This window comes from Xenopus laevis, chromosome 3L, assembly GCF_017654675.1.
Source record: "Xenopus laevis strain J_2021 chromosome 3L, Xenopus_laevis_v10.1, whole genome shotgun sequence".
In the NCBI taxonomy this organism is placed as follows: Eukaryota; Metazoa; Chordata; class Amphibia; order Anura; family Pipidae; genus Xenopus; species Xenopus laevis.
This window is the reverse complement of record NC_054375.1, coordinates 159,046,865-159,073,614: the sequence shown is the minus strand read 5'-3', so window position 1 is coordinate 159,073,614 and position 26,750 is coordinate 159,046,865. Positions and strand designations below refer to the sequence as shown.

General features: G+C 46.9%; 1 protein-coding gene across 2 annotated transcripts in view; it reads right to left on the bottom strand.

The window, feature by feature from the left end:
* Positions 1-256: 256 nt before the first annotated feature.
* Positions 257-26,750, bottom strand: part of LOC108711809 (disks large homolog 4-like) — an 80,797-nt gene continuing 54,303 nt past the window's right edge. Inside the window, exons 1-20 of one of the 2 annotated variants that reach the window (XM_041587403.1) lie at positions 22,414-22,585; positions 16,341-16,394; positions 15,149-15,199; positions 14,878-15,002; positions 13,500-13,669; positions 12,942-13,078; positions 12,665-12,809; positions 12,159-12,297; positions 11,919-12,075; positions 11,395-11,497; positions 9,883-10,003; positions 8,863-9,033; positions 8,128-8,158; positions 7,418-7,442; positions 4,894-4,941; positions 3,916-4,017; positions 3,655-3,827; positions 1,993-2,102; positions 1,246-1,337; positions 257-1,118 (exon numbers count right to left, since the gene is read on the bottom strand). In XM_041587403.1, coding sequence (XP_041443337.1) covers positions 1,012-1,118; positions 1,246-1,337; positions 1,993-2,102; positions 3,655-3,827; positions 3,916-4,017; positions 4,894-4,941; positions 7,418-7,442; positions 8,128-8,158; positions 8,863-9,033; positions 9,883-10,003; positions 11,395-11,497; positions 11,919-12,075; positions 12,159-12,297; positions 12,665-12,809; positions 12,942-13,078; positions 13,500-13,669; positions 14,878-15,002; positions 15,149-15,199; positions 16,341-16,394; positions 22,414-22,497 — 2,145 coding nt within the window. In that variant the 5' untranslated portion in view covers positions 22,498-22,585 and the 3' untranslated portion in view covers positions 257-1,011. Of the gene's footprint in view, positions 1,119-1,245; positions 1,338-1,992; positions 2,103-3,654; positions 3,828-3,915; positions 4,018-4,893; positions 4,942-7,417; positions 7,443-8,127; positions 8,159-8,862; positions 9,034-9,882; positions 10,004-11,394; positions 11,498-11,918; positions 12,076-12,158; positions 12,298-12,664; positions 12,810-12,941; positions 13,079-13,499; positions 13,670-14,877; positions 15,003-15,148; positions 15,200-16,340; positions 16,395-22,413; positions 22,586-26,750 lie in introns of those variants that run through there. The other variant, XM_041587404.1, reaches the window with a different exon arrangement.

The window sequence follows — 26,750 nt, the reverse complement described above, 5'->3', positions numbered from 1 at the left end:
TCCATCTATGGTTCCTTTTAGAAGGTCTCAGAGGTCCCTACTTAAGGTTCCTTGAGTTGATGGACATTCCAAAGATGTCCATGTTTATGTTGACCACTATTGGTCTCCATCATTTTAGGTGGCTCCACTTGGTTCAAAATGCTTCCAAAGAGCATCAGATGGGCAGGCGGTTGTTTATTCAATACATAGGGCAAGATCAGGGACATGTTTTTCACTGGGAGTGGGTGGGAGAGAAAGAAAAACCCAAGACAGCGAGTAAATATATAACATTTTATTTATCCACATAAAATAGTTTTATTTGTTATTACTGAATGTTCTCTCCTGGCCGAGCCTGAATTCCATCCCTTGCTCCTCTCCCTCGTGTGACCACTCGCTTCTCCCCCTTATGAGAGGTGAGACGTTTTATTCTCATTATAAAAGGGGAGGAAAGAAAAGCTCGGAGACATTTGAGAAGCTCCCGCCACATATTGCGGCAATCTTGTCCAAACTGAACCTCACTTCTTCTGTGTGCAGTATGGGGGCGATTACGGGGTCTCTGTCCATTAATCTAGACCCCCTCCTCCAGTGTAAGACGCATGCACAAGATAAACGCAGACAGCGAGATAAAAAAACAGGACTAAAGTCTCTTTGTACACCAGGCCCCACCCACTGCACTGGGCAGGGCCAGAGAAAACCACACCCACTGCATACCGCAGGGGTAAGTCAGAAGGAAACCACTCCCCCGAGGAGCTGTGTAAAATCAGAAGAGCAGGAATCTAACAGCGGTGTGTATGTATATTATATACACGCACATATATATATATCTTTACACACACGCCGTGATCGCTTGATTCAGTCTCCTGCAGTGGAGGATTTCACCCACGTTTAGAGATAAGGCACCCTGGAGAAGGGCGGCAAGTTGTCAAGGCCTTGGGGGGCATCCAAAGTGCCTTACTGTCCCCCGATGTAACAAGCTCCGAGGGAAGGGGACACTCCGCTGGTTTCTGGTGGGTTTGCAAGTGGAGGCAGATCTTAAAGTCTCTCACGAGATGGAACCCAAATGTAGGGCCCTGAGAGGTCCTCGATAATCCCCTTACATTTATGGTAGACCTCTTCAAAGCTATCACCCTCCACCACCGCTGGAACGAGAAAGGAAGGACAATAAGAGAGGGGGGAAACAAAAGAGTGTGAGGCCAAGGGAGAGGAACTGAGGCTTGAACCCAATATTATTATATATAAACTGTTATATACCCAGCAGTCTCTCACCTGAGAAACACTCTGTGAAGTCCTGCTCAAGCTTGGTGGTTCTCTCGTAGGTTTTTCTGGCTTGTTCCTCTGTTAAACGTTTGTTAATTTCTCTGCAAAAGAGACAGACTGGGGGTTAGTGACCACCAGAAAGAGACAGACTGGGGGTTAGTGACCACCAGAAAGAGACAGACTGGGGGTTAGTGACCACCAGAAAGAGACAGACAGGGGGTTAGTGACCACCAGAAAGAGACAGACTGGGGGTTAGTGACCACCAGAAAGAGACAGACAGGGGGTTAGTGACCACCAGAAAGAGACAGACTGGGGGTTAGTGACCACCAGAAAGAGACAGACAGGGGGTTAGTGACCACCAGAAAGAGACAGACTGGGGGTTAGTGACCACCAGAAAGAGACAGGCAGAGAATGTAAAGCAATGGAAGCAAATAGAGTAAAGAGGCTATTAGACAGCTGGACTGAAACAAAAAATACAGAAAGTCTGTAATGGACTCAGAGATGGAAGAAAGTCTGGGATAATCACGGGGCTTGGACATTAATAGTCCTCTGGAGATTCTGTGACCAGTCTCTGTCCCATGATCTGATCAGTCCATTCAGACAATTGATGTTCCATGTAACTTGCTGCTCAGAGGAGCCCGTGTCCACCCCAGGCTTTTGTCCCATCACTTCTCTATGTAACTTTGTGCAGCTCATGTAACACTGAGCCAGTGAGAGAGTGTGAGCAGTAGGGACAAGACAGCAGGGGGTACTTACAGGATATTCTCCAGAGATTTGGGCCGTATAAATATGGCAATTGCTTGGAGCTGTGCGGCCTGCAGGCGCCTTACTGCGTTAGCGGATACATCCAGAATGCAATGCTTCCCCTGTTACAAGAAAAGAACATGAATGAATGTTCTGTCTGGGAAAAATCTGGAAAGGGTTAACAAAACTTCGACTCGGAATGGACTGGAATAGAAGTAGGATTCTGAATGGAGCATGGTTACTAGACCTATGACGGGCAGGGAAAGGGTCAATAGAACTAGGGATGGTAAAACAAGAGTTAATTGAAGTTGGACTTTTATGCTCTGGAAAAAGTTAATAGAAGTAGGACTGGCAGCAGGTTCTAGAAGAGGCATTAGACACAGGAGTCACAGAAAAAGGGTTAACAGAACTACTGGACATTGGAAGGGGAAAGGTTAACAGAAGTAGAATTAGAACTGGCAGTTGGGAGAAGTAATAAGAGGAAGATCCACAAGCTCTGAAAATGTAAGATAAGTAATGACTCTGAGATGAAGGGTTAATAGAAGGAAATCATTAGGGCTCTGAGAGGAAGGGTTAATAGGAGGAGGATCAGTGGGAGTCTAACAGAGAGGGTTAATAGGAGGATGAGGAGGGATCTGAAAAGAAGGGTTAATAGGAGGAGGATGAGCATGATAAGTGGAAGGGTTAATAGGCGGAGGATAATGAGTCGAAGGGTTAATAGGAGGAGTATGATGAGTGGAAGGGTTAATAGGAGGAGGATGATGAGTGGAAGGGTTAATAGGAGTATGATGAATGGAAGGGTTAATAGGACGAGTATGATGAGTGGAGGGGTTAATAGGAGGAGTATGATGAGTGGAGGGGTTAATAATAGGAGTATGATGAGTGGAGGGGTTAATAGGAGGAGTATGATGAGTGGAGGGGTTAATAGGAGGAGTATGATGAGTGGAGGGGTTAATAGGAGGAGTATGATGAGTGGAGAGGTTAATAGCAGGAGGATGAGTATGATGAGTGGAAGGGTTAATAGGAGGAGGATGATGAGTGGGAGGGTTAATAGGAGTATGATGAATGGAAGGGTTAATAGGAGGAGGATGATGAGTGGAGGGGTTAATAGGAGGAGTATGATGAGTGGAGGGGTTAATAGGAGGAGTATGATGAGTGGAGGGGTTAATAGCAGGAGGATGAGTATGATGAGTGGAAGGGTTAATAGGAGAAGGATGATGAGTGGAAGGGTTAATAGGAGTATGATGAATGGAAGGGTTAATAGGATGAGTATGATGAGTGGAAGGGTTAATAGGAGGAGGATGATGAGTGGAAGGGTTGATAGGAGTATGATGAATGGAAGGGTTAATAGGATGAGTATGATGAGTGGAGGGGTTAATCGGAGGAGGATGATGAGTGGAGGGGTTAATAGGAGGAGTATGATGAGTGGAGGGGTTAATAGGAGGAGTATGATGAGTGGAGGGGTTAATAGGAGTATGATGAATGGAAGGGTTAATAGGATGAGTATGATGAGTGGAGGGGTTAATAGGAGGAATATGATGAGTGGAGGGGTTAATAGGAGGAGTATGATGAGTGGAGGGGTTAATAGCAGGAGGATGAGTATGATGAGTGGAAGGGTTAATAGGAGGAGTATGATGAGTGGAAGGGTCAGTAGACATAAGGAGTAGTAGTTACCTGCTCGGCCACCTCCCGGACGCTCTGCACACTGGTGCCATACAGGTGCCCATTATACTGTCCCGCCTCAATGAATTTGTGGCTCTGAATGTCCTTTTCCATTTTCTCCCGAGAAGAAACAAAGTGATAATCTCTCCCGTCCACTTCATAATCCCTCTTGGGGCGGGTCGTGTCTGTGAGCCAATGAGAGGGGGACAGTAAGTACCTGAGTTACCCCAATAGTCCCCTCCCCCATTTCCCAGGTGAGTGGAAGATACGTACGTGGGACACAGGAGCCAAACTTGTCAGGGAATTCGGAGAGCAGGTCATCATTAACCCTGTCCTTCCCTGGGCCCAGGATTATAATAGGACGAGCATAATGCACTGGGGTGGACAGAGAGAGGGGGGAATTAGTGGTGAGAATGGCGTAACATATTCAGGCATAAATAACAATACATTTCATCGTATTTGGGAACAGGGAATACGGACAGAAGAGGTGCAGTAATTCTGGAGAAAACCAAAAATAGTTGTGATTCCCTCCAAAAATCAATCAGTGTTATAAAAAGTACAAAAGTTTATTAAGACATAAAGCAGCCTAACGCGTTTCATGCCTGTTGGGGCACTTACTCATATAAAAAGTACAAAAGTTTATTAAGACATGGTAACCGCGGTCTAACGCGTTTCGTGCCTGTTGGGGCACTTACTCATAAGCTGTGAGTAAGTGTCCAAACAGGCACAAAATGCGTTAGGCCGCGGTTACCATGTCTTAATAAACTTTTGTACTTTTTATAACACAGATTTTTGGAGGGACTCTATTTTTGGTTTTCTCATGGATTTGTACCTATGGACTAGGGTGAATTGTGAGTATTCTCCCTCCCTCGATAATTTTCCTTGTTTTATTGTGATCTTATTAACTTTTGGCAGAGCCTAAACTGCCTTCTGGCAACTATTTTTCTGTGTTAATTCTGGGAAAGGCTCTAACTACGGCCAAGAACATTCAATATATAATGAGTTGGTTCTAGAGGAAGCCGGTGGTAGTTTGGGGGTGGTTATAGTGGGGTGGGGTAGAGATACAGAATTAGCTGAAACAGGTATTGTCTGGAGTGCAATTATGGGGGGCTACAGATACTCTATGGCCTGTGGATGCTTCATTTAGCCCTGTGGGGGGGTCATTTTGATAGGGTGGCTACGTTTAATGTTGGCAAGTGTCTGGCCACCAATATAAATACAGACGGACTAAGAGAAAAAAGGCACAGGTACCTTCCATGTGAACCACAACCTCATAACTCAGCACTGTCTCCTCTCGACCTATAGAATAACAAGAGCAGTTAGTAAGTAGGTTCAGAACACGCGGTGCTGAGTGGGGGGCAAACAGACAGCTGAGGGTGGGGGGCAAAGAGACAACCGAAAGTGGGAGGTCACATAAAACAAATGGTTTGAAAGAAAATATGGGAAAGGAAGGGAAAGTCAGGTGTAACAAGAACTGTGTGCAGAAAATAGTAAGTTAATAGGAGGGGGCATAGGAGAGGTAACTACTGTGGGGGGGCAAAAAGGAATAAGAGAGATGGGAACAAGCTGAATGCTATGGGGCAACAGAGGATTGTGAGAGTTAAGTATCAGCAGAGATGGCACTGGGAATGAGTATGAGATCACTGGACAGTAGAGGAACAGCAGACATTGTTGGAAGTATGAGTAAGGAAGCCAAGTAGAGAATATAATACGGGAATAGCAGAGATGGTGGTGTAAGTAATACTAATGGGCTGCTGACATATCAATGATCTGTACTAACTGTAATAGAAGTGAAAAACAGTCACATGATTGGTCAAAGAGTTCCCACAATATTGTTCCCTCAATTCAGAACAATACAAGTGGTTGGTAATACTCCTGCATGGGAGAGTAGAGATGTGCCATTACTCAGAGGGTTGAGGTAAGACTGGCTCCAGGTTCTTATGAATCCATAGTAAGAAAGATCAGCATAAAATACATAGTAAGGAAGAGGCTTTCATTAACCTGGGGCACTATTAAGAGTATTTCAGCAGAAGATGTTGTTAGTCAGCCAAAAGCCAAAGATAGAAAACGAGGAGCAAATTGCAGCACAGGCTAGGACCAATCGCAAAACAATTTCCAAGTATATTAATAGTGAAAAGATGCCAACTGAAAGTGTGGCTCCATTAAATAATGGAAATAATTTGCTTATAAGGTTGCAAAAAAGACAGATGTGCTTAATCAATTATTTTCTTCAGTGTATACCATTAAGAGGTCAGAGCTTCAAGACAGACCGGATAGGGGCACTGATGGTTCAGCTCAATCTAGTCAGTGGTACATAAAGTAAGTATATAGTACTACCAAATACTGACTTTATGTACCACTGACTAGATTAAGCTGAGCCATCAGTGCCCCTATCCAGCACACAAAATGATTCAAAATTGAATTGAAGTGAACAAGGCACTGGAGCCAGATGGAATACACCCTCGGGTACTTAGACAGCTTAGTTCCGGTTTAGTTGATTTGGTCAGACTCACTTTTCATCTGGTATGGCACCTATGGATTGGAGGAAATCTGTTGTAATTCCTATATTTAAAAAAGGATTATGATCTCAGTCTGGTAATTATAGGCCAGTAAGTCTGATATCTGTGGGGGGCAAGTTATGTGGAAGTTTATTAAGGGATCACATTCAGTATTATGTTTTGGAAAATGACATTAAATTGTGTGACACTCTTTTAAACCTTAACTATATATGTTAAATATTTAGTTATGGTACGTGACTTTGGCAAAACGGTCCATGTGTTTAATCTACCCTTGAGAGAGCCATTCAGTATTGTAGTTAATGATGATGATGACCCAACATAAATTCTATTCAAGAGATATCCTATCAAGGTACCTCTTTTATAGAAAACCAACAGTAATATATTGCTTTAATCTACATTTGAAAGGGCCATTAAACATCAGATGCAGAGCAAATCCACACGCTAATGCCATTAAGATGACTAGAACATGTGGGTTGACTCCATGTCTGGTGCTACGGTGAAGCCCATAGATGCCTCACTTGAATCATTGGCAACAATAACATGAAAGAATATATATTTATTATGATTTACAAGATTCTAAAGTCTCAGTTTATTATCATTATTATTCAGATACCTAGGCAATACAAGGAGGAACTATCACAGATAGGTCCCTCGAGGTGCCATGTTCATGGAATGGACCACAAAAAGATCACCCAACTACAAACCAACAACAAAACACTAATCTCAGAGTGAAGTCTCAGCCAAGAACAGACCTGTGGGAAACAGGCTACAATTCCCTTTATATTTAGCCAACAACAATGCTCCACCTGTAGGATTTAGGGCAGGTTGGCAAAGATTGGCACATGGACAATGAAAATTATGGAAAAGATGTTATTTGCTCACTGAATTCAAACAATCCCTGAATAACACAAACTTGTATCCACTACTATGACATAAAAATAATCTCACATTTGTAGCTGGGCAAGCCAGTAGCACAAGTCAATATCCCATGAACATGCCAAGAGAACTGTAGGAACTCGTTGGACCTCTACTCTATCACAATTATCACTGATCACTGGTATCTCAGCAGTCCATATTCTTTTGTGCCTCAGGAAAGTAGGGACCCCCCAACAAGACCCCTTTTCCAAGACAAAACATCCATTGTTGGGGAGGCACAGGAAGGGCACAGTTGAACCTGGAGGGAGAGTTGGTGGAAGGACAGGAGAAGGAGGACATAGCCAAGGGATGGAAGTGAGGGAGCAGCAGAAGATACCTACTCTGAGACCCTCCTGAGCTTCGGTCCTGTGCAGCAAGAAAGTAAAATACAGAGAGAGCAAAGGAAAGAGAATGAAAGGGGCAGACAGATATAACAGAGACAGAAAGACAGACAGGCGGCACCAAGCATGCAGAGACAACTGTGGGAACAGACAGACATTAAAGTGACAGTTGAAAACACTGATATCCGTAAGCAGGAGACCTTCTCATACCAGTTTAAAGGGGCAATACACACTCAGGAAATGTTTTCCGCTTGTTATTTTATTTTAAAATACTATTAACAAGAGATCCGTATAAACAAGCCCATTCCTTATCCCTGATTTGTTGCCTTTGTCTCAGGTTTACAGATAAGGAAGCGGCCATTATACAGGGGTATATATGTGACTGTTAATTGGATTAACGACTTATTATCCTCCCACATTTCTCTGAAGGACAAAGGAAGTCAGAAAAGTAAGGTCCTTTCAGTGTTACTGTTCTGCACAAGAACATACCTTGTACATTGAATTCATGTTAAACACAGGTGTATGATGCCTCAATTATAGGGAAAACCGGGCTGTTTAGTGCAGAATTTACTTTGGCCTTAATTATTTACCATAATATGATATTACGAGGGTAGAGCTAAATTAGCACTGAACTAGCCCCCCAATCTCTACCAACACTGACAACAAGATAAACACAAAATACCACAACATAATACACGTCTCATCTTTACCTTTAGTCGAGACCATTCTCTCCTCTCAACCCTACAGCATTAGGAAACAGAAATGGGTGTAAGGTACACACACAAGGGCAGCACGACGTTCTGTTGGTTAACTACACATAATATGTGTTGAACAGTAAGTTGCACTGGCTAATGACGAGTTACACAAGTGTCACACATTGTCAAGGAGACTTGGCAAGTGAGGCCTATTGTTGAGTTCTGGGCAGTGGTAGACATATGCTCTTCAGGAGCAGATATTATTAAAATAAATTGAACAACCTTAACTATTGTTTATTGGGCTTCAATCCAGATGTTTATCAAGATGGTTTGCTGTAGAATATGTTGCATAACTACCTGATGAGGCCTCCAAAGTAGCTACAATGACCTAGAGGCATTTCTGCTGAAGATAGCCCTTCTATGCTGGATTAAATCTGGTGAGGCCTATAACTATCTGATGAGGCCTCCATAGTAGCTACAATGACCTACAGGCATTTCTGTTGATAATAGCCCTTCTATGCTGGATTGAAGCTGGTGAGGCCCAAAACTACATGATGAGGCCTCCATAGTAGCTACGATGACCTAGAGGCATTTCTGCTCATAATAACCCTTCTATGTTGGATTGAAGCTGGTGAGGCCCATAACTACCTGATGAGGTCTTCATAGTAGCTACAATGACCTAAAGGCATTTCTGTTGATCATAGACCTTCTATGCTGGATTGAATCTGAAATGTATTTGGTTGTACCCACCTGCTCTTGCTAGGGATGAACCCAATCTCCTCCCCCTCTGGCAGAACACGGCGGGCTTGCCACCACTCTTCATCTGTCGAATCTATGACGTGGAGGATGTCCCCAAACTTAAAGCTGAGAGCCTGACTCAGGAAGCCACAGTCCCGAGTCTTGTCATAGTCAAAAAGTGCCCTGAGGAAATAAGGAAGGTAGAAAGGAGGGATACGCGTAAGACAATCAGATGTCCTTGTGCAATGGCACAGGTTTTACTAGAAGAAAAAAGTATAATAAAATAAGATGAACCAAGATCCGGGTCTATAAGTGGCACAATGATTGGGAGAAAAGAGAGGAAGACCACTGAGGTAATGGGGCTAACATAAAAGACACCACAACACCAATTAGGACCGCTCCAACTCACCACCACTTAACATAAAAGACATCTATTAGTGGGTGAGTTTATTGACTTATTGCACATCACCAACACCACACTCCCATCTAACCCATAATCCCTTCTTCTACCTCAACCCTCCTTTCTGACATCTAGCCGCCCTGTCTGACCAATTCAGCAACCCCCAACTCTGGCATCTAACCCTCTTGTGTATCTCACCAGTCAACTCTTACACCTAATTCTCAAGCATCTTAAGATGGTCATTCATGGGGTTGCTGCTGACTAGGGTTCTCCAGACAGTTATTTGGCCCATGTATGGTGGCCTCCCAATGGCTTGCCTGACTGGAATCTGGCCATAAATCAGGCAGATATCTATCATGAAGCTTTGAAATTCCTGTTGGCCAAGGACTATATGAGGGTGGTTAAGTGGTCCTTTTCTGACAGGTTTCCATAGTTATCCATTATGAGCTAAACTTTGGTCTGGGGCAGGAGATCAGATCTTCTCGACATGTTGGTGTGATGTTGAAATGAGAGGAACTTAAAATGTAAATCATCCTTACTGACCATCCCACCACTCCACTCTGATATCTAACTCTCCTGTCTAAACTTCTGGCACCTCTCTCTATAATATATATATTAATTCTTTGTCTCACCTTATGTAGAAGCCTCTCTTCGCACCGTTGGAGTTGTGCAGAGAGGCACTGCCAGAGCCCAGACTGCTGTTCATCAGCTGCTCTCGTAGATCATGAATTTTGGCTTCAAACCTGCTATACTCTGGGGAGAAAACATGGACGTCATGTGATACGGGTACCCAGTTCAAGTTTAAGTTAGGCCTGGCTTTGTGATGCTCAGTCAGCACTTTATAAATACATGCACAACAGGGAAATGGTCTCCCAAATAAAAAATGCTGGCTCATAAGTCCTTAAATGATCCGGTTTGTGCTAGAATAATAAATAACATCTGATATCAGCAGATACACAATATGATTTTGGATAACACAACTCCAGCTAGAGTTTCACAAACAGCATCCTAGATAAACTCCAAAGTAGACTACTCTAGGTAGTAACCTACTGCCCACCTTGGTGAATCCCAAAGCTGCTACCCCCCCCCCCCCTATTATGAACCCTTGGAGTATATTCCTATAGGATCTATGCTCTTCATCCACGTCCTTAATTTCTTTAAGACCTCTTCTTCCACCCCAGACTCCTCTCACCTCCTTAACCCAAAATGTATCAAGTGAACTGCCCTTCTTGCTGCTGATTAAATGTAGCTCCAGCACTTACAGTTGATATTTCATCATTTTATGGCCAATGCATGAGTGTTCTAATGAGAGTTCAAACCAGGGATACATAGACTCGATGGGAATATATTCTTTAAATACATCCTGTTTCTTTTCCGTAAATCACTGGCCTAGTTCAATACCCTGTGGTTGGACAAGGACATTAAAGGCTGATGATACAGCAGTTTAAACGGTTTCACTCCCGGCGCTACTGCCCTACAATAATAATATAACTGGCTCTCATCATTAAATCATATTTACCCTTTACTGAGCTCCCCGCTATAGAGAAGGAAATAAAACTAAATATGAGTGGAAATGGAAGAACTGAAGGGGATTATATCATATACAGTATGAAATGATGACACTAATTGCTAAGGAATTCAAACCCAAAGAGATTTGGAACTTTAAAGTGCTTCTAATGGAAAAACACTCACGCACCCTTTATATAGGTAATAAACAGAAGCTCGGTGCCCAGTGTTTAGGGGATACGGCAACCCCCAAGTACTAAGAGTACTTGTAGTTGCAGAGCAAAAAGGTACATTTAAAGGGGAACCAATTCATGTGATAGGAATCAATTACAACGCAAACCCATGTGGAATTAATGCATTAATTCCACATGGGTTTGTGTTGTAATTGATTCCTATCACATTAATTGGTTCCCCTTTAAATGTACCTTTACACCTTGATCCACTATGCTTGACAAAGGGGCAGAGCCCCAAAACCTTGAGCATTTGCAGTAAAAACGTTTGCAAGGGCTTGACAGTGTGTTTCCTAATTACTTGGAACTCTAAAGGTCAGTTGAAGCTGGCAGTTCCCCATCCCATTCAGCAGGTATCAGAGCTTTTAACCAGCCACAGCAACAAAGTCAGCCAAAAAAACCACTTACCTTCTGGTTTATATTGGGCTATGATAGTAACTGTCTGTCCTGCGTTCTTCAGAGCAAGCGCAGCCTGTTCATGTGTAGCACTCCTCAAGTCTACTCCATTCACCTGATGGGACAACATAAGTCTAAGCTCTTTAGGTAGATAGGGAAAGGGACAGACTAGATGGGACAGACATAAGACAGTACTGGAGGAATAAGTGTGAGTTCTTTAGGTAGATAGGGAAAGGGACAGACTAGATGGGACAGACATAAGACAGTACTGGGGGAGGAATAAGTCTGAGTTCTTTAGGTAGGTAACTAGATGGGACAGACTAGATGGGACAGACATAACACAAGGGCGAGTACAAGGAAGGAAATAAGGCTGAGGTAGATACTGAGGTGGATAACAGAGGCATAAATCTGTACAATGGGTGGAAATAAGGACTCCTAGCTTGTCTCAAATCTAATGTTTCGGGTTCACAGTCATAATTCACACCCCAGAAATGATGAAACTGCTCAGCCTCACCAGGTTTAGTTGCGTTACTTACAGACATGATCTGGTCTCCCTTTCTAAGGGCTCCACTAAGGTCGGCTGGTCCACCGGCCAGAATAAATGAGATAAAGATCCCTTCTCCATCTTCACCTCCGACAATATTAAATCCCAGACCAGTAGATCCACGATGTATGACAATTCTGCGAGGTTCCCTGTGAGAACCACATGATGTTCAGCAATGGAGCCACCAGAATCCAGTGACCCACGCTCCCTCATGCCATTGGCTATTGCTCACCTGGGAACCTCCTCTTCTCCCATCAGCTCCTTGGGAATGGGGGAATACCGCCTGGGGGACGTCGGGGTCATTATCGGTGCATATTCAGGGCCCAGGTAACTTGGGTGACAGAGGTCACTGTCCAACTGCTGGGAGTAGGCTGTAGACAAACAATGGGGAAATGAAAGCCAGGTAGAAGCTGGAGAGACTGAAACAGGTAGGAGGACAAGGTAATGCACAAGAGGACACCAGGGAGGGAAATGAGGGGAATGGAGAGATAGGTGGACAGAAGGGGTAGGTGGACAGAGCCAAACGGAATAAGGCAAGTAAAATGGGGTTGGAAGAATAAAATGGAAGGAGCAGAGGTGCATGGTCTATAGGGAGTCAGAGAGGCTCTCTATCAAGGAGGTAAGGGGAAAGGAAGGGGAGCAGGGAGAGGGAGTGGGTGCTAGAGGCACCCAAGTGAAGAGACAGAGTGAGGAGAAGGACAGAAATACAAAGAGACATATGGACAGACAGGCACTTACAGGTGGTGATATCAGGTGGAGCGTAGGAATCATTGAGATAGACGTTAGTTGGCTTGGCCACCTTGAGGTACACAATATCCGAGGTGTTCTTCAGAGCAGCCACCGCATCCTCATGCATGACATCTTCTAAACCCACGTTATTCACCTGCTCAGGAAAAGCACAGGCTCTGAGTTCTAGGGATGGGGGGCATGGAGTTCTGGAAGGGGGGGATTCTCAGAAGAACACAATTATTTTGGAGAAGTGGTACATTTCATGGTTTGGGGGGAAAGTTCTCACCGCAAGTATCTTGTCTCCGATTTGTAGGCGCAGGTCCTTGTGTGCTGCTCCCCCCTCAATGATCTTGGTGACGTAGATACTGTTATCCCCTGGGATGTGCTGATTGCCCACTCCCCCGGCAATGCTAAAGCCCAGACCTGCAGGAGGAACGCAGAAGGTTGACACCACACAAGAGAGTATTGTGCCTTCCTTTATCATCTGACATCTCCTCAATTAACAGAATGTCCAGCCAACCTCCCATGACCAATTAATATCCCCCTTCAGCTCAACTTGATGGAACATTCAAACCATTAAAATAAGTGCCCCAAGCAACCAGCACCAGAACATCATGGGTTGCTTCTGGAACATTCCAAATGTCAAGTCAAGAGCATGAGGCAAGTTGTCACCCCTTGAGCAGATCAAGTTGGAATAGTCCTAAAGACAAACATCCCAGGCAACGGCAGTGTTAGACAAGTCAATCACAATGGAAATTTCCAAAAAGTGTTTGGACTTTCTACCCCTCACCCTCTGATATTGGAAACCTTGTATAGTGCCACCTGCTTGTTATACAACCCCCACCTTTGGGTCCCTTGATAAGTTTGATATCGAGGATTTTCTCGGATGCTGGTTTCCTGCGCATGACGTACAGACGGACAATGGATCCGGCGTCCTTCAGAGCTTCCACCGCTATACTGTGAGTAACCTCCCTCACATCCACGTCATTCACAAACAGTATGCTGTCATTCACCCTAATGGGGCAAGAGCAAGAGGGGTCATTGCATGAGTATATAATGTACCCCCTACTGTAAATGATAAGGATATTAGAAGTCACTGAGGGGTTGTTCTGTGACCATATAAAGGCACAAGGCTGCAGGCTGAGTTATACAGGGAACTCTGAGTATCACTCATGTATTATAAGGGATAATGTACCCCCTACTGTAAATGATAAGGATATTAGAAGTCACTGAGGGGTTGTTCTGTGACCATATAAAGGCACAAGGCTGCAGGCTGAGTTATACAGGGAACTCTGAGTATCACTCATGTATTATAAGGGATAATGTACCCCCTACTGTAAATGATAAGGATATTAGAAGTCACTGAGGGGTTGTTCTGTGACCATATAAAGGCACAAGGCTGCAGGCTGAGTTATACAGGGAACTCTGAGTATCACTCATGTATTATAAGGGATAATGTACCCCCTACTGTAAATGATAAGGATATTAGAAGTCACTGAGGGGTTGTTCTGTGACCATATAAAGCACAAGGCTGCAGGCTGAGTTATACAGGGAACTCTGAGTATCACTCATGTATTATAAGGGATAATGTACCCCCTACTGTAAATGATAAGGATATTAGAAGTCACTGAGGGGTTGTTCTGTGACCATATAAAGGCACAAGGCTGCAGGCTGAGTTATACAGGGAACTCTGAGTATCACTCATGTATTATAAGGGATAATGTACCCCCTACTGTAAATGATAAGGATATTAGAAGTCACTGAGGGGTTGTTCTGTGACCATATAAAGACACAAGGCTGCAGGCTGAGTTATACAGGGAACTCTGAGTATCACTCATGTATTATAAGGGATAATGTACCCCCTACTGTAAATGATAAGGATATTAGAAGTCACTGAGGGGTTGTTCTGTGACCATATAAAGGCACAAGGCTGCAGGCTGAGTTATACAGGGAACTCTGAGTATCACTCATGTATTATAAGGGATAATGTACCCCCTACTGTAAATGATAAGGATATTAGAAGTCACTGAGGGGTTGTTCTGTGACCATATAAAGGCACAAGGCTGCAGGCTGAGTTATACAGGGAACTCTGAGTATCACTCATGTATTATAAGGGATAATGTACCCCCTACTGTAAATGATAAGGATATTAGAAGTCACTGAGGGGTTGTTCTGTGACCATATAAAGGCACAAGGCTGCAGGTTAATTTACTATCAGTTACCTGAGACGCCCATCTTGAGCAGCAGCTCCCCCTGGAATGATCTTGGTGATGAAGATACTGGGGTCGTCCCCTACATGGGGATTATCGGTGCCGCCAGCAATGCTGAACCCTAAACCTGAATTACCCTAAAGTAGAATTGAAAGGGAAGAATTATAAATGAAAGTAGAAAAGAAAGAAGTGGGGGGAGCTGGCTGGGGGTATGGGATGTGTCCGTGTGATACACATGAGAGGGTGAGACTAGAGGAATATATATAATATATGGGACTCTCACTCTCTCTAATGTGATCTCTTCATATTCCATTTCAGCTTCTGTTCCATTCACCTGTAAACACAAAAGAATAAACATATTAAATATTATATTTCATCTGTGTCACTGTATCACCCTACAGGGGGAGGAGCTCTCCTTCTGTCTGTCTCACTGTATCACCCTGCAGGGGGAGGGACTCTCCTTCTGTCTGTGTCACTGTATCACCCTGCAGAGGGAGGGACTTTCCTTCTGTCTGTGTCACTGTATCACCCTGCAGGGGGAGGGACTCTCCTTCTGTCTGTGTCACTGTATCACCCTGCAGGGGGAGGGACTCTCCTTCTGTCTGTGTCACTGTATCACCCTGCAGGGGGAGGGACTTTCCTTCTGTCTGTGTCACTGTATCACCCTGCAGGGGGAGGGACTCTCCTTCTGTCTGTGTCACTGTATCACCCTGCAGGGGGAGGGACTCTCCTTCTGTCTGTGTCACTGTATCACCCTGCAGGGGGAGGGACTCTCCTTCTGTCTGTGTCACTGTATCACCCTGCAGGGGGCGGGACTCTCCTTCTGTCTGTCTCACTGTATCACCCTGCAGGGGGAGGGACTCTCCTTCTGTCTGTGTCACTGTATCACCCTGCAGGGGGAGGGACTTTCCTTCTGTCTGTGTCACTGTATCACCCTGCAGGGGGAGGGACTCTCCTTCTGTCTGTGTCACTGTATCACCCTGCAGGGGGAGGGACTTTCCTTCTGTCTGTGTCACTGTATCACCCTGCAGGGGGAGGGACTCTCCTTCTGTCTGTGTCACTGTATCCACCCTGCAGGGGGAGGGACTCTCCTTCTGTCTGTGTCACTGTATCACCCTGCAGGGGGAGGGACTCTCCTGTCTGTGTCACTGTATCACCCTGCAGGGGGAGGGACTCTCCTTCTGTCTGTGTCACTGTATCACCCTGCAGGGGGAGGGACTCTCCTTCTGTCTGTCTCACTGTATCACCCTGCAGGGGGAGGGACTCAGCTCCTTCTGTCTGTGTCACTGTATCACCCTGCAGGGGGAGGGACTCTCCTTCTGTCTGTCTCACTGTATCACCCTGCAGGGGGAGGGACTCAGCTCCTTCTGTCTGTGTCACTGTATCACCCTGCAGGGGGCGGGACTCTCCTTCTGTCTGTCTCACTGTATCACCCTGCAGGGGGAGGGGCAGGAGGGTCACTTAGTATCACTCACATATGCCGGTGCTTCCAGTGTATCTGCATTTACAATGACAGGAGGAGAACTGGCCTAGAGACAAAGAGAAAGACTGTTACTATGGCCGGTACCCTATAGAAACACACACAGCTCTGCCCCTGCACCTCCTGTTCCCAGTGTTACTCTCTGCGGTTCTGCAATGACCCGACACTCACATTTCTGCAGCCCACGCCACCCCCACACACGCAGGCAATGGGGAGCGGCACTGTGTATAGACACAAATCAGCATTCAGCTCACGTGATTCCAAATCTCATGTCTATTGTGAGACCGGCTAACGGCAGCAGCATGGCCTGTCTTTGAGCTCTCTCTATCCAGCACTCTCTCTAGAGACATCTCTCTCTGTATCTCTGAGTATCTGTCAGTATTTGTATCTCTTGGGATCCCCCAATCCTGTGACCAGTACAATGTTTCAGTTATTATTTATAAAGCACCATTGTCTCCAGTAGAGCTTTACAATAGGACATAATGGGGAGGGGCCCTGCTCTAAGGAGCTTGCAATCTACAAGCAAGGTAGCCAGTTACAGCACAAGCATTAGTATAAACGTATAGTCTAGTATATAACAGTTTAGCCATACATATAATAGTTATAGCAGTAATTATCACACACATGTCCAGTTATATCCCAGTATATCACAGAAAAACAATGTGATTCCAGCATATAACATATTATATCCAAGTATATATGAGCAGAGCTATGTACATCCTAGTAATAATGATCCGGGGGAATGATCTGGGGAATGATCAGGGGGAATGATCCGGGGGAATGATCTGGAGGAATGATCTGGGGGAATGATCTGGAGGAATGATCTGGAGGAATGATCAGGGGGAATGATCCGGAGGAATGATCTGGGGGAATGATCTGGAGGAATGATCTGGAGGAATGATCAGGGGGAATGATCTGGAGGAATGATCAGGGGGAATGATCAGGGGGAATGATCTGGGGGAATGATCTGGGGGAATGATCAGGGGGAATGATGTGGAGGAATGATCTGGAGGAATGATCTGGGGGAATGATCTGGGGGAATGATCAGGGGGAATGATCTGGGGGAATGATCTGGGGGAATGATCTGGAGGAATGATCTGGGGGAATGATCTGGGGGAATGATCTGGAGGAATGATCAGGGGGAATGATCTGGAGGAATGATCAGGGGGAATGATCTGGGGGAATGATCTGGGGGAATGATCTGGAGGAATGATGTGGAGGAATGATCTGGAGGAATGATCTGGGGGAATGATCTGGGGGAATGATCAGGGGGAATGATCTGGGGGAATGATCAGGGGGAATGATCTGGAGGAATGATCAGGGGGAATGATCTGGGAGAATGATCTGGAGGAATGATCTGGGTGAATGATCAGGGGGAATGATCAGGGGGAATGATCTGGGGGAATGATCTGGGGGAATGATCTGGGGGAATGATCTGGAAGAATGATCTGGGTGAATGATCAGGGGGAATGATCAGGGGGAATGATCAGGGGGAATGATCTGGGGGAATGATCTGGAGGAATGATGTGGAGGAATGATCAGGGGGAATGATCTGGGGGAATGATCAGGGGGAATGATCTGGGGGAATGATCAGGGGGAATGATCTGGAGGAATGATCAGGGGAATGATCAGGGGAATGATCTGGGGGAATGATCTGGGGGGAATGATCTGGGGGAATGATCTGGAGGAATGATCAGGGGGAATGATCAGGGGGAATGATCTGGGGGAATGATCTGGGGGAATGATCTGGGGGAATGATCTGGAGGAATGATCTGGAGGAATGATCTGGGGGAATGATCTGGGGGAATGATCAGGGGGAATGATCTGGGGGAATGATCAGGGGGAATGATCTGGGGGAATGATCAGGGGGAATGATCTGGAGGAATGATCAGGGGGAATGATCTGGGGGAATGATCTGGGGGAATGATCTGGAGGAATGATGTGGAGGAATGATCTGGAGGAATGATCTGGGGGAATGATCTGGGGGAATGATCTGGGGGAATGATCAGGGGGAATGATCTGGGGGAATGATCAGGGGCAATGATCTGGAGGAATGATCAGGGGGAATGATCTGGGAGAATGATCTGGAGGAATGATCTGAGGGAATGATCTGGGGGAATGATCTGGGTGAATGATCAGGGGGAATGATCAGGGGGAATGATCTGGGGGAATGATCTGGGTGAATGATCTGGGGGAATGATCTGGAAGAATGATCTGGGTGAATGATCAGGGGGAATGATCAGGGGGAATGATCAGGGGGAATGATCAGGGGGAATGATCTGGGGGAATGATCTGGGGGAATGATCTGGAGGAATGATGTGGAGGAATGATCAGGGGGAATGATCTGGGGGAATGGTCAGGGGAATGATCTGGGGGAATGATCAGGGGGAATGATCTGAGGAATGATCAGGGGAATGATCAGGGGGAATGATCTGGGGGAATGATCTGGGGGATGATCTGGGGGAATGATCTGGAGGAATGATCAGGGGGAATGATCAGGGGGGAATGATCTGGGGGAATGATCTGGGGAATGATCTGGGGGAATGATCTGGAGGAATGATGTGGAGGAATGATCAGGGGGAATGATCAGGGAATGATCTGGGGAATGATCTGGGGAATTGATCTGGGGAATGATCAGGGGGAATGATCAGGGGAATGATCTGGGGAATGATCTAGGGGGAATGATCTGGGGGAATGATCAGGGGGAATGATCTGGAGGAATGATCAGGGGGAATGATCAGCGGGAATGATCTGGGGGAATGGATCTGGGGGAATGATCTGGGGGGAATGATCTGGAGGAATGATGTGGAGGAATGATCTGGAGGAATGAATCTGGGGGAATGATCTGGGGGGAATGATCAGGGGAATGATCTGGGGGAATGATCAGGGGGAATGATCTGGGGGAATGATCAGGCGGAATGATCTGGAGGAATGATCAGGGGGAATGATCTGGGAGAATGATCTGGAGGAATGATCTGGAGGAATGATCTGGGGAATGATCTGGAGGAATGATCTGGGTGAATGATCAGGGGGAATGATCTGGGGGAATGATCTGGAGGAATGATCTGGAGGAATGATCTGGGGAATGGGAGGAATGATCTGGGGGAATGGAGGAATGATCTGATGATCTGGGGATGATCTCAGGGGAAGATCTGGGGGAATGATCTGGGGGAATGATCTGGGGGAAATGAATGATCTGGAAGATCAGGAATGTCTGGGAGAATGATCTGAGGAGGAGGATGATCTGGGGATGATTGATGATCTCAGCGGAATGATCTGATGATGATCTGGGAATGATCTGGGGGAATGATCTGGGCAGAATGATCTGGCGGAATGATCTCAGCGGAATGATCTGGAGAATGATCTGGAGGAATGATCTGGAGGAATGATCTGGAGGAAATGATCTGGGGAAGATCAGGGATGATTGGGGAATGATCTGGAAATGATCTGGGGGAATGATCTGGGGAATGATCGGGAGGAATGATGCGGATGGAATCATCTGGGGATGACTCAGGAATGATCTGGGGGAATGATCTGGAGCGGAAGATGATCAGGGGAATGATCTGGAGAATGACTTCTGGGGAATATCGGGGGAATGATCTGGGGAAATGATCTGGGGAATGATCTGAATTGATCTGGAGGATATGATCTGGGGAATGATCTGGGAATGATCTGGGGGAATGATCGGAGGAATGATCTGGGGGAATGATCTGGGGAATGATCTGAGGAATGATCTGGGGACATGATCTGGGGAATGATCTGGGGGAATGATCTGGAGGGAATTGATCTGGGGAATGATCTGGGGGAATGATCTGGGGGAATCATCTGGGAAATGATCGGGAATGATCTGGAGGAATGATCTGGGGGAGTATCTGGGGGAATGATCTGGGGGGAATGATCTGGACTGGGGGAATGATCTGGGGGAATGATCTGGGGGAATGATCTGGAGGAATGATCTGGGGGAATGATGGGATGACGGCATTGAGTAATGTTGCAGAGGATCCCCCTGGATACGTCACGGTGATAAGATAGTCAGCATCTTGCAGAGGAACAATACAGAGGCGGTTGCCTAGATACGGAAATAAATAGGGAGATGAATCTGTAGTCTGAACGCGTGGGAGGCGCACGGGCCCCGTAAATAAACGTTTAGAACAAGAAAGGAAATTGCAGCCGAGCGCCTTGTCTCCCGTACTGACGCTTCTCTAGCCAATCACAATACACTAGATACAATTATATCCCAGTCCTTCCCAGTATAGCACAAAATGTTATATCCCAGTCCTTCCCATTACACCCAAACTATGCATTTTATATCATATTCCAAATCCCAGTACATCCCAACAATCCACTTAATATTCCAGTATATCCCAGTATATTCCAATACTGCACTTAATATTCTAGCATATCCCAATACTGCATATAATATCCCAGTAAATCCCAACAATTCCAGTATATCCCACCCAGTATATCCCACCCAGTATATCCCACCCAGTTTATCCCAATACTGGACTAAATATCCCAGTATATCCCAATACTGCACTAAATATCCCAGTATATCCCAATACTGCACTAAATATCCCAGTATATCCCAATACTGCACATAATATCCCAGTATATCCCAATACTGCACTAAATATCCCAGTATATCCCAATACTGCACTAAATATCCCAGTATATCCCAATACTGCACATAATATCCCAGTATATCCCAATACTGCACTTAATATGCCAGTATATCCCAATACTGCACTAAATATCCCAGTATATCCCAATACTGCACTAAATATCCCAGTATATCCCAATAGTGCACTTAATATCCCAGTATATCCCAATACTGCACTAAATATCCCAGTATATCCCAATAGTGCACTTAATATCCCAGTATATCCCAATTCTGCACTAAATATCCCAGTATATCCCAATAGTGCACTTAATATCCCAGTATATCCCAATACTGCACTAAATATCCCAGTATATCCCAATACTGCACTTAATATCCCAGTATATCCCAATACTGCACATAATATCCCAGTATATCCCAATACTGTACTTAATATCCCAGTATATCCCAATACTGCACTAAATATCCCAGTATATCCCAATACTGCACTAAATATCCCAGTATATCCCAATACTGCACTTAATATCCCAGTATATCCCAATACTGCACTAAATATCCCAGTATATCCCAATACTGCACTAAATATCCCAGTATATCCCAATACTGCACTAAATATCCCAGTATATCCCAATACTGCACTTAATATCCCAGTATATCCCAATACTGCACTAAATATCCCAGTATATCCCAATAGTGCAGTTTATATGGCAGCCCATACAGTTGTGTATATGGAGACACATGCTGACATCATAGTGATAAGTGTAAATAGACTGCATAGTGTGCGAGACACGTGTGAGTATTAATGGGGTCCCTTCCTCACCCAGCGTCACACCATTATTACAGCACAGAATCCTCGCACACTCATAGTATTGTAATTGGACGTAATCTGTTTGTGCAACACAGTCACTCGCTTGACAGACCCAGTGTTTCCCCCCCCCGTATAGATCCCATTAACCCTCTCGCTCCCTCGCACACCAACACACACACACATGCCACCTGTCTGCACCCTTACACAATCATACACTTGTGCACACACACTCAACAACAATCATATACTTACACTACTGATTCACTAATACATTTATTTACACACTCAACAGAACACACACACACTGTCTTACACACACTTATAGATACACATGAATTATCATCAATCCCATAAAATCCCAGGTACACACTAACTCACACTGATTTACACACTCATCCTGTGCTATTTATGTCACTCACTATTGTACAGTGAAGTCAATACCCACTGATTCCCATGTACCTCACTCACAAATCACAATATAGTGCAGTTAATTGCTTTACACACTCACACACTCACAGTTATTTCACTGATATATCTATATACACAGCTGTACTAACACTAAGCCCCATATACACTGATACAATATACACACCCCCTGGGCACAATACTAACGTTACACCCCCCCGGCAGCTCCTCACTCACCGGCTCCCTCTGTTTCTTTGCCTTTCTGACGTTGCTGATAAAGCGTCTCCCCATTTTCTTTGCGTACCAGACTGACACAAACATTGCTCCCCCCTATCCACAGAGAGACTGAGAGACAGAGAGACAGAGAGAGACAGAGAGAGACAGAGAGAGGGAAAGAGAGAGGGAAAGAGAGAGGGAAAGAGAGAGGGAAAGAGAGACAGCTGCAGTAGCAGAGAGAGAGGGAGAGGAGAGAGAGAGAGGAAGATGAAGGATACGTCTGGCAGGGGTTCAGCTCTCCTGTCAGTAATGTGACTGCTGCTCCCCCTTGTCCTCCAGCGTCGGCCCCTCACTAACAGCAGTCGGGGGATACGGGGGGATATGGGGGGCTCCTGTCTCACACACACACAGACTGGGGATGGACAGGCATGAGAGGCAGCGGAGCTGAGGGAGGAGAGATGGAGAGAAGGGAATGGGGGGAGAGGAGCAGGAGGAGGAGGGAATTTGGAGGTGAGTGGGAAGGGATGGAGGGGATGGAGTCAGTCAGGGGGGCAGGATTGTTTTGTTGGAAAAAGGAATGGGGAGGGGGGGGGATGAGAGACCAGTGGGAGAAGAATAAGGTAAAGTACCGCACAGACTTCCAGAACTGCAACTGTCACTCAGCTCCACCTGCACAGCTTCTCTCCCTGGTACCCCCTGTTTCTCCCCTGTACCCCTATTCTGCACAGCTTCTCTCCCTGGTACCCCCTGTTTCACCCCTGTACCCCTATTCTGCACAGCTTCTCTCCCTGATACCCCCTGTTTCACCCCTGTACCCCTATTCTGCACAGCTTCTCTCCCTGGTACCCCCTGTTTCACCCCTGTACCCCTATTCTGTACAACTTCTCTCCCTGGTACCCCCTGTTTCACCCCTGTACCCCTATTCTGCACAGCTTCTCTCCCTGATACCCCCTGTTTCACCCCTGTACCCCTATTCTGCACAGCTTCTCTCCCTGGTACCCCCTGTTTCACTCCTGTACCCCCTGTTTCACCTCTGTACCCCTATTCTGCGCAGCTTCTCTCCCTGATACCCCCTGTTTCACTCCTGTACCCCTCTCCTGCACAGCTTCTCTCCCTGGTACCCCTGTTTCACCCCTGTACCCCTATTCTGCACAGCGTCTCTCCCTGATACCCCCTGTTTCACCCCTGTACCCCTATTCTGCACAGCTTCTATTCCTGGTACCCCCTGTGTCACCCCTGTACCCCCTCTCCTGCACAGCTTCTCTCCCTGGTACCCCCTGTGTCACCCCTGTACCCCTATTCTGCACAGCTTCTCTCCCTAGTACCCCCTGTTTCACCCATGTACCCCCTATTCTGCACAGCTTCTCTCCCTGGTACCCCCTGTGTCACCTCTGTACCCCCTCTCCTGCACAGCTTCTCTCCCTGGTACCCCCTGTTTCACCCCTGTACCCCCTATTCTGCACAGCTTCTCTCCCTGGTACCCCCTGGTACACCCCTGTACCCCTACTCTGTGCAGCTTCTCTCCCTGATACCCCCTGTGTCACCCCTGTACCCCTATTCTGCACAGCTTCTCTCCCTGGTACCCCTGTGTCACCCCTGTACCCCCTCTCCTGCACAGCTTCTCTCCCTGGTACCCCCTGTGTCACCTCTGTACCCCCTCTCCTGCACAGCTTCTCTCCCTGGTACCCCCTGTGTCACTCCTGTACCCCTATTCTGCACAGCTTCTCTCCCTGGTACCCCCTGTTTCACCCCTGTACCCCTATTCTGCACAGCTTCTCTCCCTGGTACCCCCTGTTTCACCCCTGTACCCCTATTCTGCACAGCTTCTCTCCCTGGTACCCCCTGTTTCACCCCTGTACGCCTATTCTGCACAGCTGCTCTCCCTGATACCCCCTGTGTCACCCCAGTACCCCTATTCTGCACAGCTTCTCTCCCTGGTACCCCCTGTTTCACCCCTGTACCCCTATTCTGCACAGATTCTCTCCCTGATACCCCCTGTTTCACCCCTGTACCCCTATTCTGCACAGCTTCTCTCCCTGATACCCCCTGTGTCACCCCAGTACCCCTATTCTGCACAGCTTCTCTCCCTGGTACCCCCTGTTTCACCCCTGTACCCCTATTCTGCACAGCTTCTCTCCCTGATACCCCCTGTTTCACCCCTGTACCCCTATTCTGCACAGCTTCTCTCCCTGGTACCCCCTGTGTCATCCCTGTACCCCCTATTCTGCACAGCTTCTCTCCCTGGTACCCCCTGTGTCACCTCTGTACCCCCTCTCCTGCACAGCTTCTCTCCCTGGTACCCCCTGTTTCACCCATGTACCCCATATTCTGCACAGCTTCTCTCCCTGGTACCCCCTGGTACACCCCTGTACCCCTACTCTGTACAGCTTCTCTCCCTGATACCCCCTGTGTCACCCCTGTACCCCTATTCTGCACAGCTTCTCTCCCTGATACCCCCTGTGTCACCCCTGTACCCCTATTCTGCACAGCTTCTCTCCCTGGTACCCCCTGTTTCACCCATGTACCCCCTATTCTGCACAGCTTCTCTCCCTGGTACCCCCTGGTACACCCCTGTACCCCTACTCTGTACAGCTTCTCTCCCTGATACCCCCTGTGTCACCCCTGTACCCCTATTCTGCACAGCTTCTCTCCCTGGTACCCCCTGTGTCACCCCTGTACCCCCTCTCCTGCACAGCTTCTCTCCCTGGTACCCCCTGTGTCACCTCTGTACCCCCTCTCCTGCACAGCTTCTCTCCCTGGTACCCCCTGTGTCACTCCTGTACCCCTATTCTGCACAGCTTCTCTCCCTGGTACCCCCTGTTTCACCCCTGTACCCCTATTCTGCACAGCTTCTCTCCCTGATACCCCCTGTGTCACCCCAGTACCCCTATTCTGCACAGCTTCTCTCCCTGGTACCCCCTGTTTCACCCATGTACCCCCTATTCTGCACAGCTTCTCTCCCTGGTACCCCCTGTGTCACCCCTGTACCCCTATTCTGCACAGCTTCTCTCCCTGGTACCCCCTGTTTCACCCCTGTACCCCTATTCTGCACAGCTTCTCTCCCTGTTACCCCCTGTGTCACCCCAGTACCTCTATTCTGCACAGCTTCTCTCCCTGGTACCCCCTGTTTCACCCCTGTGCCCCTATTCTGCACAGCTTCTCTACCTGATACCCCCTGTTTCACCCCTGTACCCCTATTCTGCACAGCTTCTCTCCCTGATACCCCCTGTTTCACCCCTGTACCCCCTATTCTGCACAGCTTCTCTCCCTGTTACCCCCTGTGTCACCCCTGTACCCCTCTCCTGCACAGCTTCTCTCCCCGGTACCCCTGTTTCACCCCTGTACCCCTATTCTGCACAGCGTCTCTCCCTGATACCCCCTGTTTCACCCCTGTACCCCCTCTCCTGCACAGCTTCTCTCCCTGGTACCCCCTGTTTCACCCCTGTACCCGCTATTCTGCACAGCTTCTCTCCCTGGTACCCCCTGTGTCATCCCTGTACCCCCTATTCTGCACAGCTTCTCTCCCTGGTACCCCCTGTGTCACCCCTGTACCCCTACTCTGTACAGCTTCTCTCCCTGGTACCCCCTGTGTCACCCCCGTACCCCTATTCTGCACAGCTTCTCTCCCTGGTACCCCCTGTGTCACCCCTGTACCCCCTATTCTGCAAAGCATCTTTCCCTGCTGCCTTACCTCCTCACCCCTGAAGATCATCTCTCTCTCTCTGGTACCCCTTGTCTCACCCCATCACCCCTCTACCCCCTTTTTCACATCATGCCTTCCTGGTGCCCCCTGCTGTACCCCATCACCCCTCTACTGCAGAGAGTAACCCTTCCTGGTATCCTTGCCTCACCTCTTAACCCTTCTTCTCCCACAGCCCTGCACAACATCACTCCCAGACAGATTCCTATAGGGATCCCTTGATTAACCCATTACCTCCCAGAGTCCCTAAGGACAGAGGCTGTGGTTGGACAGTTTTTTCTTGCAGTGAATTCATTTCTATGCGCCAGTTAATGGCCAGTGAGGGAATAACCTTCGAGCTTTTGTACTGGGATGAATGTTTCCTGGGAGGGGCATATTTACTAAAATCCTTTATACATGTGACACCCGTTGTCACTTTGCAGGAAACACGTGTTTGGGAGAAAGGCCAAAAGGGAATATAATGTATAACCCCCCGCACATCAACCTCCCCAGCTCTGTGTCCTCTAATGAAATACTCCCCCTGTATCAATGCTGCCCCCCATAGGCTACAAGAGGGACTGCGCTATTAATCCATTGAGTGTTATTGTATCACTGGGACACAACTGGGTGCAATTCTGGCTGCTTTTATAATGTTGTGACCCAGACTGTCCAGTTAAAA